General features: G+C 34.0%; 2 protein-coding genes across 4 annotated transcripts; both read right to left on the bottom strand.

Annotated features, from left to right (window-relative positions):
* Nucleotides 1–20: 20 nt before the first annotated feature.
* On the bottom strand, nucleotides 21–8632 carry LOC130801345 (ubiquitin-conjugating enzyme E2-17 kDa-like). The gene is made up of 5 exons (XM_057665186.1): nucleotides 8479–8632; nucleotides 8311–8391; nucleotides 7072–7199; nucleotides 2064–2168; nucleotides 21–409 (listed from the first exon to the last, which is right to left on the bottom strand). Exons 2-5 carry the CDS (start codon nucleotides 8378–8380, stop codon nucleotides 266–268), a joined length of 447 nt encoding a protein of 148 aa, XP_057521169.1. The 5' UTR covers nucleotides 8381–8391; nucleotides 8479–8632; the 3' UTR covers nucleotides 21–265.
* A 950-nt stretch (nucleotides 8633–9582) lies between these two features.
* LOC130801339 (probable inactive receptor kinase At4g23740) lies at nucleotides 9583–14053 on the bottom strand. 3 transcript variants are annotated; one of them, XM_057665179.1, is made up of 3 exons: nucleotides 13725–14053; nucleotides 11175–12473; nucleotides 9583–10510 (listed from the first exon to the last, which is right to left on the bottom strand). In XM_057665179.1, the coding sequence occupies exons 2-3, from the start codon at nucleotides 12403–12405 to the stop codon at nucleotides 9894–9896; spliced, it is 1848 nt and encodes a 615-aa protein (XP_057521162.1). In that variant the 5' UTR covers nucleotides 12406–12473; nucleotides 13725–14053; the 3' UTR covers nucleotides 9583–9893. The 3 variants fall into 3 exon arrangements, with proteins under 3 accessions (XP_057521162.1, XP_057521163.1, XP_057521164.1); XM_057665180.1 differs by having other exon boundaries at nucleotides 13730–14053; XM_057665181.1 differs by having other exon boundaries at nucleotides 13905–14053.
* Nucleotides 14054–14668: the final 615 nt, after the last annotated feature.

Here is a 14668-nt window from a genome sequence, read left to right as displayed (position 1 = left end):
AATTTCTTGCACATGGAAACTAAAAGAAGATGTGATACCTTATTGGACCAACCAAAAAGAGGTTGGCGGAAGAAAACATGGGTTTCATCAGTGGGCACTGATTACTGAAAATACCAAATTATTATCGACAAACATTAAATGCTGATAACAGGTAGATTGTGCGCAAACAACCGATAAAGAGTTTCCAACAGGCATAGTCCCGAGACTTATTTTTTTAAGGTATCCTAGGTTAATAACAATTTAAATTATCACTTAAAATTTCATCCTAACCCATTGCGTACTTCTGGGTCCAGCTCCTGGCGGTAGTCTCATACTTGACCTTGTCTGTCTTGTACATATGAGCAATCTCAGGGACTAAAGGATCGTCAGGGTTTGGGTCGGTCAGAAGAGAGCAGATTGAGAGCAACACCTACAGAAATACATAGCATTAGAACTAATTTCATACTGATAAAAGATTAATATTTGGAGACTAAAGCTTGTTCCAAAGAACCATGGTAAAGATTTAATTAATGTGAGTAAAGGAGAAGGGGAAAACTTGTTGAAAAATTATATTCGGCCGATAAATTTTGTTTATTGGACTTAATGAGTAGTAAAAATGTGAGTAAAGTGAGGGCCAAAACTTGTTGGAGCTGTATTAAACTTATTAGAATTGAATAAATCTTATCACATCTAGAAACGAGTATGCTCAAGTAGTGATAAAAATCCACCTAAATTTCCACACACAAGCATCAGGTGGCTCACAGTAAAAACCTAATGAACAATTTGCAAGAGGTTTAAATGTTTGCTAGTCAAGAACATATAAACATTATATACCGCGAACAAACTTCAAGTTCTACACTATCATCTTGCTTCAACAAAAGACAGAGAAAGGAAGTAAATCTTGATAAATTTAGTTGTAGTAGACCAGATGAGAGAACATGGGAGTTTCAAACTGTTAATCTTTGCTACAATGCCTTTAAAAGACGGCTCACATCTATACAAAAAACCATAAGGACACATTGGTCTCTGTGATCTAAATCTTAATGATATGTCGTAAAAGTTTGTTTTTTTTGTTGTCCAGTTAACGGGGACTAAATCTAAATATTTTTGATTGCAATAGACCAGCTTAAAGAAAAAGGAAGAGTTCAAGTCCCAAAGGTTCATATCTATTCAAAAAACGGAAAAAGAGTCTTATTATGTGTCCCCTCTCTAATCTGAATTTTAAAGTTGTACCGTAATCTTTTGTTCTTTTTTTCCTAGCCCGTTGACATGGATCATGGATGCTCTACAGTTTCAATATGGCCTGTACAGGAGTTAAGATGAAAAGCTCAAAGGCACAAACCACATTTTGTGATTTTTTGCATGGATAGACAAAAATTAAGAGTTGGTACCTATCAAGGGCAGACTCAAGATTTTAACTATGGGGTCCTTAAAATTGATTATGAAATTAGACAAAAACAATAGGAGGGATGATGACATTTTTTCACTTTAAATATTCATCATTTTCTATAAAAAAAAAATTCAAAGAAAATTTCAGTACAATTTATACTTTATGGTGGGGCCTCTCAAGTCTCAGGCCCCAAATTGCATCACCCACTGAATATAATGGTGACTCCCCCTTGTCAACCCTCATTATATCAAAACAAAGAATTTAAAACATAACAAACCTATAACATGACAGTTCCTCACACCTCACGTCATCATCCACGTCAATTTCGTATGGACGAAATAGGCTGACATGCAATACGGCAATTCACCAGAAAAAAAAAAACGCTGACAAGTAAGATGAGACAGAGTGATTAAATGCATAACGCCACAAAAGGTTCAGGCAGTCCACAGCAAATAACATATCTTAATAACGTAGGAGCCATAGAACATAAGTATGTTCAGAGTATGCACTATACTACCAACCTTTGTAGTAACCTCACTGCTCATGATCAAGGATTATATAATCATCCACTTGATAATAAATTTACAAGAAGATAGTGGATTCATTTCTTAACAAAATCATTTAAGAAAAATAATGAAGTTCAAAGACTGAAACAAAACTATCCAATGATAAGTAGTGTGTCTCAAGATATCACCTTGGAAATGGTCAAGGCAGGGCTCCACTGATCCTTCAAGATATCAAGACAAATACTGCCATTGCTGTTAATATTAGGATGAAAAACCTTGGTCTTGAAAGCTACCTGTTCACATTTGTTCAAACCGAAAACTTACAGTTGGAGACAATAGTGAATCCAAGACAAAAAAGTAACAAAATATCCACACAAGTCCAGTTTTATAATTCAGAAGGAACATGCATTTTATAAGAACAAAAAGTAATTCGGATACAAAGAAAAATAATATATGAAGCCAACAATGTGGCTCCAAGAATGAACACTTTCACAATTTGAGTTCAGGTTATCAGGTAAAGACTTGACTGTAATATAGATCATCATCCCCAGAATACATGCACTAGCAAAACAGCAATTTCAACCCATTGAACATCCAGAAACACCTTTACAGCACAGCAGATACAGGCTCTGATGATTAAACACATCAGGAAGTAACCAAACATTAGCTAACCCAACAATAGCATTTGTGAGTTGTAACAAAACGACATACCAGAAAAACAAATCTATGAACTATCAGCTAAGTGGGTTATAGAGCCTCAAGAATAAAATGTCAAAGAGCAAAGTGCTAAGGTCCAAACAACACAGTCATCAAAGTAAAAGAAACATAAGCAAAAGGTGGCCAAATTTAGAAGAGATCACAAAGCCATACCAAAACAAATTGTTTTGACATTCCGACAGTAGCAAGGAATGAAAAGGATGAGCATGAAGTAAAAAACATGGCCTAAACAGAACACACCAACATAACTTTACTTCATATAATGAAGTGGGAAGTGGAAGCTCAATTGCCATATTTAGGGTTTAAATGAGAAAAAACTGCTCTCAGTTTAAAGACCACTTTTGGGTTTAAAGGGCTCAAGTCTCACCTCACAACTGAACAATTTCTCCTCGTGTAGAGTGTTTTTTCTACAAGTTCACTTATTGGCCCTTGATTGAGGCTAATTGAATTAAAGACTTGAGTTATGGGTTAAAATGAAAATAAATGCATGGAGAGTTCATTGCAAAATATCATCACGAAGAAGCTGAGATATATGCCTGTCTCTGCCAAAACTCCATATATGCCTTTTCCTACCAAACCTCCAGATGTGTTAGAGCACAGCCAGGTTGGTGAATTGAAATTGACCAGCATTGTCCATATACTTTCTACTTCATCTCAAATCTTACTTCTATTGAATTTAGGCCATACTTATATGCTTGTTTCATCGACGCACATCACTATTTAAAGAAACATACAAGTATAGAATGAAGAAAGTTTATTAGCTTTTGGTGATTGAAAATACATTAAATTTCAACTGCACAGGATCTTCATTACCAGCTCATTATTTCCTTGTTTATTTACTTTGTTATATCCATATTCAATAGAGCCAAAGATTCAACATTTCTGTTTCAGTATACAATGCAACAACGCAAAAGCCTTAATCCCAACAAAATGGTGTCGGATAGAGCAAAACCTACGTATACCCAACCCCCTTTTCACAAGATAGACACTATAATTGCTGCCTCAGACACCAATGTCGGGGTTGTACAAGTCCATTTAGTGGCATTGCGAATATTTACTATCTGGATTGTTCAAGTCAATACGTTTTCCAATCAATCCAGTCAAAAGACTCAAAACTCATAAGCACACAAACCCCATTTCACAAGAACACTCATTACATTTGTTTGAATTAATTTAACGGAACCTCTTTGAAAGTCTGAGTAATGGGAATCAAGAAACTATAGTTGCATCATGAATGTGATTCCCATAGTGTGTAAATAAAATCGAGCAGTGGGATGGTTTGATAATTTAGTTTTGATTTAAAACGAAAGTCTAAACTGTCCCACTGTTCATTTATCATTACAAGTTCTATCAAAGTTGAAACACCGATGTGATGCCCAGACAATGTAGCAGAATTTCAGGTTGACATAATCTTTTTTCAAATCTACTCTAACGAAAGAGATAATTTTGGACCTTAGAAGAGCGTATTAAGATAGAAATTATAGTTGCGATCTCACACCAACTTCAAAATCCTACTTCCTTCAAGATTATCATTACACATCACTATGAAAGTTTTAATCCAATTTCTTATTCAAAGAGGCAACTGTCATAGAGTAAAAATGCGGTAACGGTGATGATTGCAGTAATGAAACGATGATGCAGTAAGGGGAATAATGCGGTTATTCTAACCACTAAATATCAGTCAAAGGTCAAAACTATAAGGGCCCAAAACGCAATTTTATTACACAGGGGAAATATCGATTTTGTTTTTGACAACCTTGTTTTTACACTAAGGCAACAATCATCATCCACAAGAAATAAACGATGAATACTTGAAACCTAAAATCCATGTACAGAATGTATCTCTCCATTTAGAAAAAAATTCAAGAATTTGAAAACTGATTGAAGGCAAATAAGATCTCCCCTAAAATAACATAATAAATAAAACTATTATGTTTTCCTTCATTACCAATGATGAGCACTCTATTAAAATACAGTTCTATTTTCATAGAGGAAGCTTGTGGCATGACATTATTTCCTCTTGTTGTGCTTACCTCTCCTTCTAAAGGATACACTAAAAAAACAACCTACCTCTCCCAGGGTCATGAATCTCTTACTCCAGCTTAGATAACACTGAAACTAGTATATCCAAAAACCTCTAAAATTTCCAAACTTCAGTTACTAAAATAACAAGCAAAACAATGCCAAGCACTTCACCATCACACACAAAATATCAAGCCATGTCATTGCAGCTTTCTATGCGTTCTCACTCATCCCTATTACAAGTATAATAGGCACCAAGCGAAAATGCCTTTGTTGCTACTCCCAGGGTTTGTCCATGTAGCCCAATCATAATCATCAAGCTGCCATATGACCGAAGTTGTTGCACAAAGTTTAATGCCTACATGTCATTGCTATGCCACAAATACTGTGGGCAAGCTCTATAAGACATAAATTCTTGTATATCAGAGCCCATAAACTGACCTAGCTGCAACGCCCACTTATCCTTGCTTGTCTTAGACTCTCTGGCAAGTAACTCAAGCTTGGCTAATCCCAGATATAAGGTTGAAGTAAGAGAAACAATAAAAGGGTCGCTAATTTCATTAAAAAGTTTTAAAATAAATCAAAACAGAAGTTGACCAAACATCTAGCAAGATGTTTACCCTTAATTTTTAAGGAAACACCAAAGGATAACTCTTTTGAGAGTTAGCTTCGTGAATTGTAACAAAGTGAAAACGATTATCACCATCTAGAAATTAAACATTATTCCTATGTGTTCTCTAAAGAACAATTCAAAGTGTATTTTAACTAGTAATTTGTAAGCTCTTCCAAAACCCTGGAAAAAAAACTCCTAGTTTTTACATATTATGCTTCACAAGTAAATTATTTTCTTCATACACCTTTTCACTCTCATCATTCAAGCAATTTTTGGTTCCCTTCACCATCTTATAAACCCACAAGAGTTCCAAAAACAACGAAAAAACCTTTGAAATATTCTCATAAAGTATTTTGACGCTTAGATATAAGGTCCAAGAGGAGTTCTTCAGTCAATAATCCAAAACCAACAAAACAGTATCCTACTCCACCCCCGAGTACCTAATCACAATAAACACGTAGAAGTCTTCTCCAAACAAATAATTTTTGAATAAGTAGAAATCCTAATCAACTCCATTCCAACCCCACTCTTGGTCTAAAACACTATCTATTAAAAAATGCAATTCGTTTACGCTGAATTTCACGCAAAATTGTTCTTTCCAACTAGAATGTTCGTAGTCTCCCTAATAGTCCTCTACATTTATATATTCACATCACAGCATCGGTAACATGTCGAAGCCTTAATCTCAACTCCCAAGTATCCAACTCACAGCCATAATTTTAATTAATAATCTACAACTAAGAGCCTCAATTTCAATTAACGTGCACATATACAATGACAACACAAACAATCCTAAATTCTACTCAACTGATTCAAAAAGGTAAGGACTACACTCTTCAACTACTCATAAATCTTTACAGTAAAGGAGATCAACCATCGTCAATGAATCCTTGAACCACATCTAACTGAACATCAACATGAATATTTCAAACTTCAGTCACATACAACTACAAGTGACAAAGTGATCATCAAACAACAAGCGAAAATGACATTTTAGATAACCTAAAAGATAGATCTAGGTGCCAACAAAACGAATGTACATACAAAATGAGTTCCGAGAAAAGCAATTGGAAAAAAACAAATATTCATCAATCTTCAAAGATAACCAGAAAGTACTCAATGAAATGTTGCCTGGGAAGACAACAAAGTTAATTTACCTAAATAGTCATCTCCAATCACATGCAAAACCATAGGATTGCTAAAGTATTCTCTTCCACAGTTCCACTTACTTAAAATTTGACAAAGTCTCAAAACTAGCTTGTAAAATACACCTAAATAAATGGTAACATTCACCCCAAAAGAACAATTTTTAGCAAGCCAACTTAATGAAAGTATCGATGAATCCCAAATTTTTAACATCACACAAGCAATTCATAGGTCACCATATGTTACAACTTTGATACCCAAATGTAGTTGGGTAGAAAAAAGAACAAAGAAGGTGGCTTTAATTTTGTCTCAAATAATTATAGCACAAGGTTTTTAAGGGTGATGCAACACATGTGACAAATACAATACACCAAGCAGTGATCACAATACAAATCTAACAATTACACAAAAAAGGACCTAGAATAAAACTTCTAGTCACTTCAAATGAAACAAAGATTGAACAAACTATCAAACGAAAGACAAGTTCGCAAACAGCTAAAGCTTGACCTAAACACATCAAGGAATTGTCATCTCACTTTGAAACTTTTGATGTCCAACTAAAATTCAATGGATAAACTACCCAGGAGGATATAGCAGCAAATCATAAGTTGTCTCTACATTCATATATTATCACCATTATAAAGATGTTGGCCACTTGTCTGGCATCAAATGTTGTCCAAGAATAAGAAAAAAAGCACCTTTGGAGGTTTAAATGGATAATCTGGAGGGAAATGAATATTGATGAGGAACACTCCGCCGGCATACGGACTGTCAATAGGGCCCATAATTGTTGCCTGCCAATGGAAGATGTCTTCGCCTACTGGGCCTGCAAAAAGTAGCTTCTAATACTAGAAAATTGTTTGCACTTTGCAAATGCACCTAAGATGAGTATGTACTTTTGACTAGCACAACAAGTAGAAAGAAGACAGTCAAAAGTTTGAATGTCTTATATCTCCACTGAGAACCATGTCAATGAGTGAAACTCCGTCCCATTTTAATTATCAAATTTAGAGAATAGAAAGAACAAGCAAAATATCATATATTGCAATATCGCCACCATTTATATACTACTTACTCAACCAAAATTATTTTATTTGTATAGTATATTAAATGCCTAATTTACCTAAAGAACATTTAAAAAAGGAAGATTTGACAAATATGACGAAATGGAGCAGTACTATCCATATCTGTTGTAAGACTGTTCCAGCAGCACCTACTTCACAGAAGTATCTGATAATGAAAATATATTTCCACATTCACAAAGAACGCAAGGTGGGAAACAAATATGGACAACGTATAAAGCTGTAATGCTTTAGAGTTTGCTAAATTGAAACAACATATTATTACAATAACCACGACATGATACCAAGCAGGTTCCCTGCATTTTATTTTTTCATTCAAAAATTTATATGTAAGGCAGTCTAGGCCCTCAGCAATGGAAATTGATACATAAATTGATCACAGAAGAAGTGTTCAGTCAGTTCAGACATGTCATCATATTAATTCTATGAAAGTTGCAGACTTCGTCTCCATTAAATCAAATACTCTAATCAGTCCAGAGTAAAGTCCGTTTACATCCAGCTCCTCAACATTACAAGAGCACAAGTGTCCAAGATTATGATAACTAAATGATTGATCCACGAGTTTCACAGAAACAAACAAGGATCATGATCAGACAAAATTCAGACTCAACAAAGCAATCAATAGACATCAAAAACGCATGCAAATCTCCTAAAACGTTTATCAACGAATCTCCGCGAAAAATCCAATCAACCAAAGCAAAAATCATCATATTACGCAATAAAAACTCGAAGAGAATGAGTTGATCGATCAAAAATCATCAATTTCACAACTTTGTCAACGAATTATCAACGAAATTCACAAAATTCGATACTTAAATCGGAAAATCGAAAAATTGCCAGCAAAAAAAAAATTACCAGCACTGCAAGAAGTAGGAGGATCATTCTGAAGATCTTTCAATTCTTTGAGAATACGCTTTGACGCCATTTTGCAAAACCCTAGATTTCGGCGAAATTCGCTTCAGAAAACAGAGGAGAGTGAAAGAGAAAATAAAGCAGGAGAGATGATAGAGAAGCGTAGGGTACCTGAGAAACTCTTGCGTAAACTTGAGAATTGGATTATGGAAGCAATGCAAATAAGTTTGTCAACGACGTGTCTATAAAGCAAAGGTGTTCAGGCACTCTTCAGTCTTGAGGGTAATTTGTGTTTGGTGATGGGCTTTGATCATATATGGATAGGAGTAAATAGTAAATGGCACCTAACCTTAAAATTAGGATTTGATAAATTCTTTATTAACACTCCTAGTATTGTATGAGATTATCTTATTATGAGGTAAATTTATATAAATATTTTGACGCAGTAAAAAGTACATAGGTCAATTCAATAGAGATGGCCTCACAATAAAATCATATCATTTAATAATTTATGTTATACATTTAATTTGGCTTTGTGTAAGTAAAGTTGTGTCTTCTTCCCATCTATGTTATACTAACAAAAAATAGGATGCAAATAAGTTGATGATAAAATTATAACTTAATGAGATGGATATGGATATTGGGTAAAACTATTAATGAGCATTTTTAATGTCTTTCAGTATTTATATAGAAAATGACTTTGACCCTCTTAATAGATGACAAGAAAATAGATCAATCAGATTCCATCTTACTCTTTAAATTGTGAAAGTAAATGAACAGATAAGAAGGTAAATATAAATTTCCTAATGGCAAAAAACGATAAAGTGTAAAATGAAGATCATATCTAATGGGACGAATATGGGTAAGATTATTGAAGAACCTATTTTCAAGCTTTCCTTAGCATGGAAAGGATTTTAGGCACTCTCAAGGCTAATTTGGGTATAAAAACACAATTTAAATCAAATTTAACCCTAACTTATTGTTTTAATAATTTTTAAACACAGTGTAAAAACATAACGCTTTTAAAATAAATTGACAACATTTAATAAGAGTGGGGCAAAAAAATAGATATAAATGATTGACTTGTGGTTATAAGTTAAAACACTTTGTCTACATCAAAGAAGATCGAAAAATTTATTTTAGATTGTTACGATGAAATTAAGACTTTGACATCATTATAAATGTTATGAAGAGAAGGCGCAAAACAACATCGTTTGATTATTGCTGCGGCACAAACAAAGACTTAAGAAAGTGTAGCGAATGAATGTCACCAAATAATGAAATAAAGTTTATAGTCATACTTGTAATAAAAACGAAAAATCACAAAAATAAGATTCATTTCAATACCGCTTGAAATGAAAGTTACAACAAACATAAATAAACAAACTGATGAGTGAAAAAATGAAGAAACTCATGTATTGTAACACGTTCTTCTACAGCTAAACGCCTACATTATGAGGGAAAAACCCTACTATTGATTTTGGCCAAATTCATAGGCCAAAAATACAGTATGAATACATTGATTCGAATAACTCGAGGAAAGAAATACGAAACAGAACACGACTCAAAACAACCCGATTAGCTTGCTATTGTGGTGTCATTGTCGAGGATTCAGTTTCAGTGTGAACTTCGGCTGGAACATGTCGCACTTCCTCTATCATTTTTAAGAGATCCGACATTCTAGGTCTTTGATCAGGAACCCGAGCCACACAACTCAGAGCAATTTGCAACATTTCGACCATTTCTTCTTCTACGTGAGGATATCTCAGAAGTTCGAGATCAAAGACTTCAGCAGTCCACTCCTCTCGAACAACTGAATGAACCCATCTAACTAAATGCACGAGTTCATCACCCCCGGTTGCATGAACAGGCGACTTTCCTGTAAGAAGCTCGAGTAGGAATACTCCGAAACTGTAGACATCAGATGGTTGGGTTGCCTTTCGGGTGTCTGTGACTTCAGGAGCTCGAAAACCAGCAGCTCGGGAAATAGGTGGGGCAAGTGGGCTCATTACTGAGGCTAATCCGAAATCTGAAACACAGCCGAATTTCTTAGAGTTAAGGAAGATGTTTGAAGATCGGATGTTACCATGCACGAATTTTCCGCTATTGACTGTGTGTAAATGAGCGATTCCTCGAGCTGCTCCTATGGCAATTCTTAATCGTGTTTCCCAATCTAGAGCGATCCTGTCTTCTCCTCTCTGAGCTGTAAAAACACCATAAGAGGAAAACAGATGTATCAAGATCTTTGAACCTAAATCAAAGAGCAGCATGTTCAAGGAAAAGGATCAAACAGAAGGACAACAACATTTTAGATAGAAAATACTGAAACAACCACCAAGTTCAAGATGTTCAATCGGGTCATTGGGCATTTTCTAGTTAAATGTTTCGGGTTGGTTCAAAATCAGGTTTTACGTGTACATTGGTCTTTACATAATTCTAAATACATTTTGAAGTCGGGTTCAGTTACAAGGTCAGGTAAATATCCAGGTTGTCGGGTCTGTTTCGAACCCCTCTATGGTCAACCAAAGAGAATAAAATAAAGCAATCAAACTTGAGGATTTTAAAACAGATCAAACCCCCAATTTGCATAGGAGAAAACTATCCATGTAGGAAGAATCTTGGCCCAAGCCTACCTAGTACATGATCGGACTATCGATTAAAAACTCTATTAATAATGAATTGTGTAATGTATAAACACAAAAATATGGCAATCAAGTTGGTCTCGTACACGAGCAGTCCTTGTATCTATGTAACAAAGATCAACCAAAAGACATATATAGAAGTTTAATTTCGAGTCATAATCCGCAATCTGAATCAAATGAAAAGTCATCAAGATAGAACAATAAAAAGATTAGGAACCAACATACAATGTAGCATTGCAGAGATACTCCCTTGGCAGCAATAATCATTCACCATCAATTTTTCATCCTTGGAGTAGTAAAAAGCTCGAAGCGCAACAACATTGCCGTGCCTAATGCTCCCGATCAAATCCATCTGTTGCTCGAATTCCCGCTTCCCAGCACTCACTTCTTTAAGCCTCTTAACGACCACAACATTCGCATCCTCCAAAATCGCCTTATAAGACATCCCAAATGTCCCTTTGCCCAAAACTTCGGCAGAAGCCCTAAGAAGATCCTCCAAATCGAACGCATAACTACAACCCTCAAAGAACACGAGTCTATTCCTCGAATCCTGACTACCCGATACTGTTTTCTCAGGTGACATTCTTCCCTTGGGAAATTTCCCTGTAAACCCATCATCAACATTCCTTTTTCTCAAACAAGCAACGAACAAAAACCCGAATGCTCCAATTCCAAGAACACTAAACCCGATTACAATTGCCAAAAACCAACCCTGCCTCGACAAATTCCTAGTCTTCGTTGGCTCCTCTCGAATCAAGGGCGCCACATCCGACTGCTCAACCGAAGAATTCACTAACCCAACATCATTTCCAACAAATGATGACCTAGGAAACCTTTGCAATGACTTGGGAATAAACCCAGTAAGATTGTTATTTGACACATTCAATACTTGTAAACTTGACAACCCTAAATCAGGAATCTCACCAGATATCAAATTGTTAGCAAGATTCAAAGCTGAAAGGTGAATTAAACTCGAAATGGACTTGGGTATACTCCCATTAAACCGATTATTCGACAAATTTAGTACACTAAGATTCCCCCAATTAGAAAACTCACTAGGTAATGGACCAGAAAAGTCATTAAACTGAAGAAACAACATTGTCAAATTCTTCAAATTACTTAACTCTAAAGGGAATGTACCGCTAATTCGATTCGATCTAAGGCTCAATATCTGTAAAGCCGAAAGGCGGCTAATCGTATTACCCGGAATCTCCCCATTAAACCCAACACCGGGTAATCGAACCCCTATCACACGGGTGAAATCAGCATTACAAGTAATCCCAGTCCAATTACTACAAATTGAAGAATTTTCACTCCAATTTAGGGCATGAAAATGAGGGGCTTTATTCACAAAATCCAATAAAGCCTTCTTATCATCCTCAAGTAAATCAGCATTACATAAAAACCCATAAACAAACACCATTAAAACTATAGAAAAACTTGAAGGAAACCTCATTTTTTCACTCTAACTTACTTTTCTGTTGATGATTTTTTGGGTTTTGCTTGTTTGTTCACCTCAAATACCTAACAAAAATTTAAACAATGTCAATATACTGATGCAATTCAAAAATATTGGCGCTTATACCAAGGCAAAAACAAGCATGGAAAAAGAAGAAGCAAACATTAAAGTACTAGTAGTAGTCTTTAAAAGTAGTGCATCTTGTTCAACTTTTTTACTGAGCTTAAACACTACAGAAAGTCACTTGTTGTTTGAATTTGTTTTTTTTGTCCATTTTTTACTTAAAAAAATAATTCTTCTATTCTGAAATAATTGTTATATTACGATTATTAACACTTTGCGGTATTAAAATTTATTTTATTTATTGCGACTAATGTGTAAAAAAATACAGTTAAGTGGAATCTTGTTTAAATTGTCTAATCATATATTTTCAAAATAATAACTTTTTTATAATTTTTGGATGTACATAATTCAGCACATAAATGATCAAAATAACACAATAAATGGTGTAAAAAGGCAAATATTCATTTCGTTTTCGGTCCAATTATAGTATAATATTTTGGTTCGGATTAATTTCGGACACATAATGATGCAAATATGCTACCAATGTCATCATATGCACGTACTTTATATTTTGCAGACAAACCATATCTTTATCAAATGAGACATACATGAAAAAAACTTGCAAATAAAAATATGTTACCAATGTGATTTGATTTTTATATACGACTTAACATTTAGAATCGAGTTGTCATGCTAATCAGGTCAAATTGCATTTAGCAAATGACTAATAATTAATTATGATGATATTTAGTCCAGCTGATCTTGTTAATTAGTTTAACAACGTACTGCTATGTTTGTAACTTGTTCAAAAACAACTTATTCACATTAACAAGTTATTTTAATTAGGTAATTTACCTAATAGTAGCTAGCATTGACCAATCTAAACAAGTAATCTCTATTTGTATCAAAATAAGCTGAAATGGTCCGATAAACTAGTATGCCAAATACTTTCTATTAAGCTCAAAATTCGATGTGTACTAAGCCAGCAAATTCAATCAGGAAAGTTGTCCAAACAAATTCAAACCAAATTATAGGAATGTGAAAATTAACAAACAATTTTAACAAAAAAAAGTACAAAAATCTAGAAAATTGTAACCAAGAAGGGAAAAGAAAAGGAAACAGAAAGTAAAAGCAAAACATAACAATGACAAAACACCAAAAAGAATCGAATCTCAAGCAAGCTTGAATAGAGATTCCAACTCTTGCTAAAAACATACTTTTATTAGTAGTATACAAATTTATAATAAGATTACCTTACATTTTCGTCAATAATGGTGCATTTCAGATCTGAGTTAACTCAGATATAACTCGAGATGCGCAAAACAAATGACAAATACAGGGATAAACTGAAATTAAATGAAGGGGTGAAATGAAATGACAAGGTTAGTGATGATTAATTATGAAATAATGAGGTAATTAAAGTGTGTTTTTACCTTTTTGGTAAGAGTTAATGATGATTAATAAAGCTGGAAAGGGAATGATTATGTTGGGAAACTTTTTTTGGGTGGGTTAGAGAGAGAAAGAGGATGAGTGTTTATTATAGAGAGAGTGAGAGGGTGGAGTGAAGTGAGTGAGGGATAGTGTGTGGACTGGAATTAAGACAACTAAAAACCGTTAAACACCAACTAGAAGGAAGTCAAAATGCGACCTTGTAATGTACATAAATTTAACCGTTTTGTTTTATTATATTTACAATTAATATTGATATTTTTTTACATAATATTACAATTAATTACATTTAACAAAAGTAATATGTTGAGAAAATGGGACGGATTTGTGAAAATTAAATTTAGATCTTTATATAAAAAAGTGATATTTACTCTAACCGACACAAGATTTTATTTTTAAAAATGAAATTTCATAGTATGCAATGATACTTCTTCTGTTCCAAATTACTTGTAATATTTGTTTTTTCATGCAATTTAATATACTAACTCAATTCTCAATATCTCTAATTATACATAATAAAAAATTATAAAAATTTAATATTAATAATCTTTGCATTGAGATGAATCAAATAAGATCTTATTTGACTATATTTTAACTTATAGATAAAAAATTAATTACAAAAAAGTAGTGAATAAATAGTGTATAATTTCCAATATTATAAGTAATTTGAAATGAAGGAAGTATTAAATTGTTAGTGATGTGCAATTGGAGAATATTACTAATGATTTTGTTGATGATTTGGGAGGGA

Source organism: Amaranthus tricolor, chromosome 15 (genome assembly GCF_026212465.1).
Source record: "Amaranthus tricolor cultivar Red isolate AtriRed21 chromosome 15, ASM2621246v1, whole genome shotgun sequence".
Classification (NCBI taxonomy): Eukaryota; Viridiplantae; Streptophyta; class Magnoliopsida; order Caryophyllales; family Amaranthaceae; genus Amaranthus; species Amaranthus tricolor.
The sequence above is the reverse complement of the archived record's forward strand: the minus strand, read 5'-3'. Positions and strand labels throughout refer to the sequence as shown.

Coding starts and splice junctions, on each gene's coding strand:
- LOC130801345 (XM_057665186.1), bottom strand. CDS start 8,380: ATGGCGTCAAAGCGTATTCTCAAAGAATTGAAAGATCTTCAGAATGAT. Junction 7,200..8,310: donor TCCTACTTCTTGCAGTGCTG/GTAATTTTTTTT, acceptor TACTTTTTGCAG/GCCCAGTAGGCGAAGACATC. Junction 2,169..7,071: donor ATCCATTTAAACCTCCAAAG/GTGCTTTTTTTC, acceptor AAATGTGAACAG/GTAGCTTTCAAGACCAAGGT.
- LOC130801339 (XM_057665179.1), bottom strand. CDS start 12,405: ATGAGGTTTCCTTCAAGTTTTTCTATAGTTTTAATGGTGTTTGTTTAT. Junction 10,511..11,174: donor TATCTCTGCAATGCTACATT/GTATGTTGGTTC, acceptor GTGTTTTTACAG/CTCAGAGAGGAGAAGACAGG.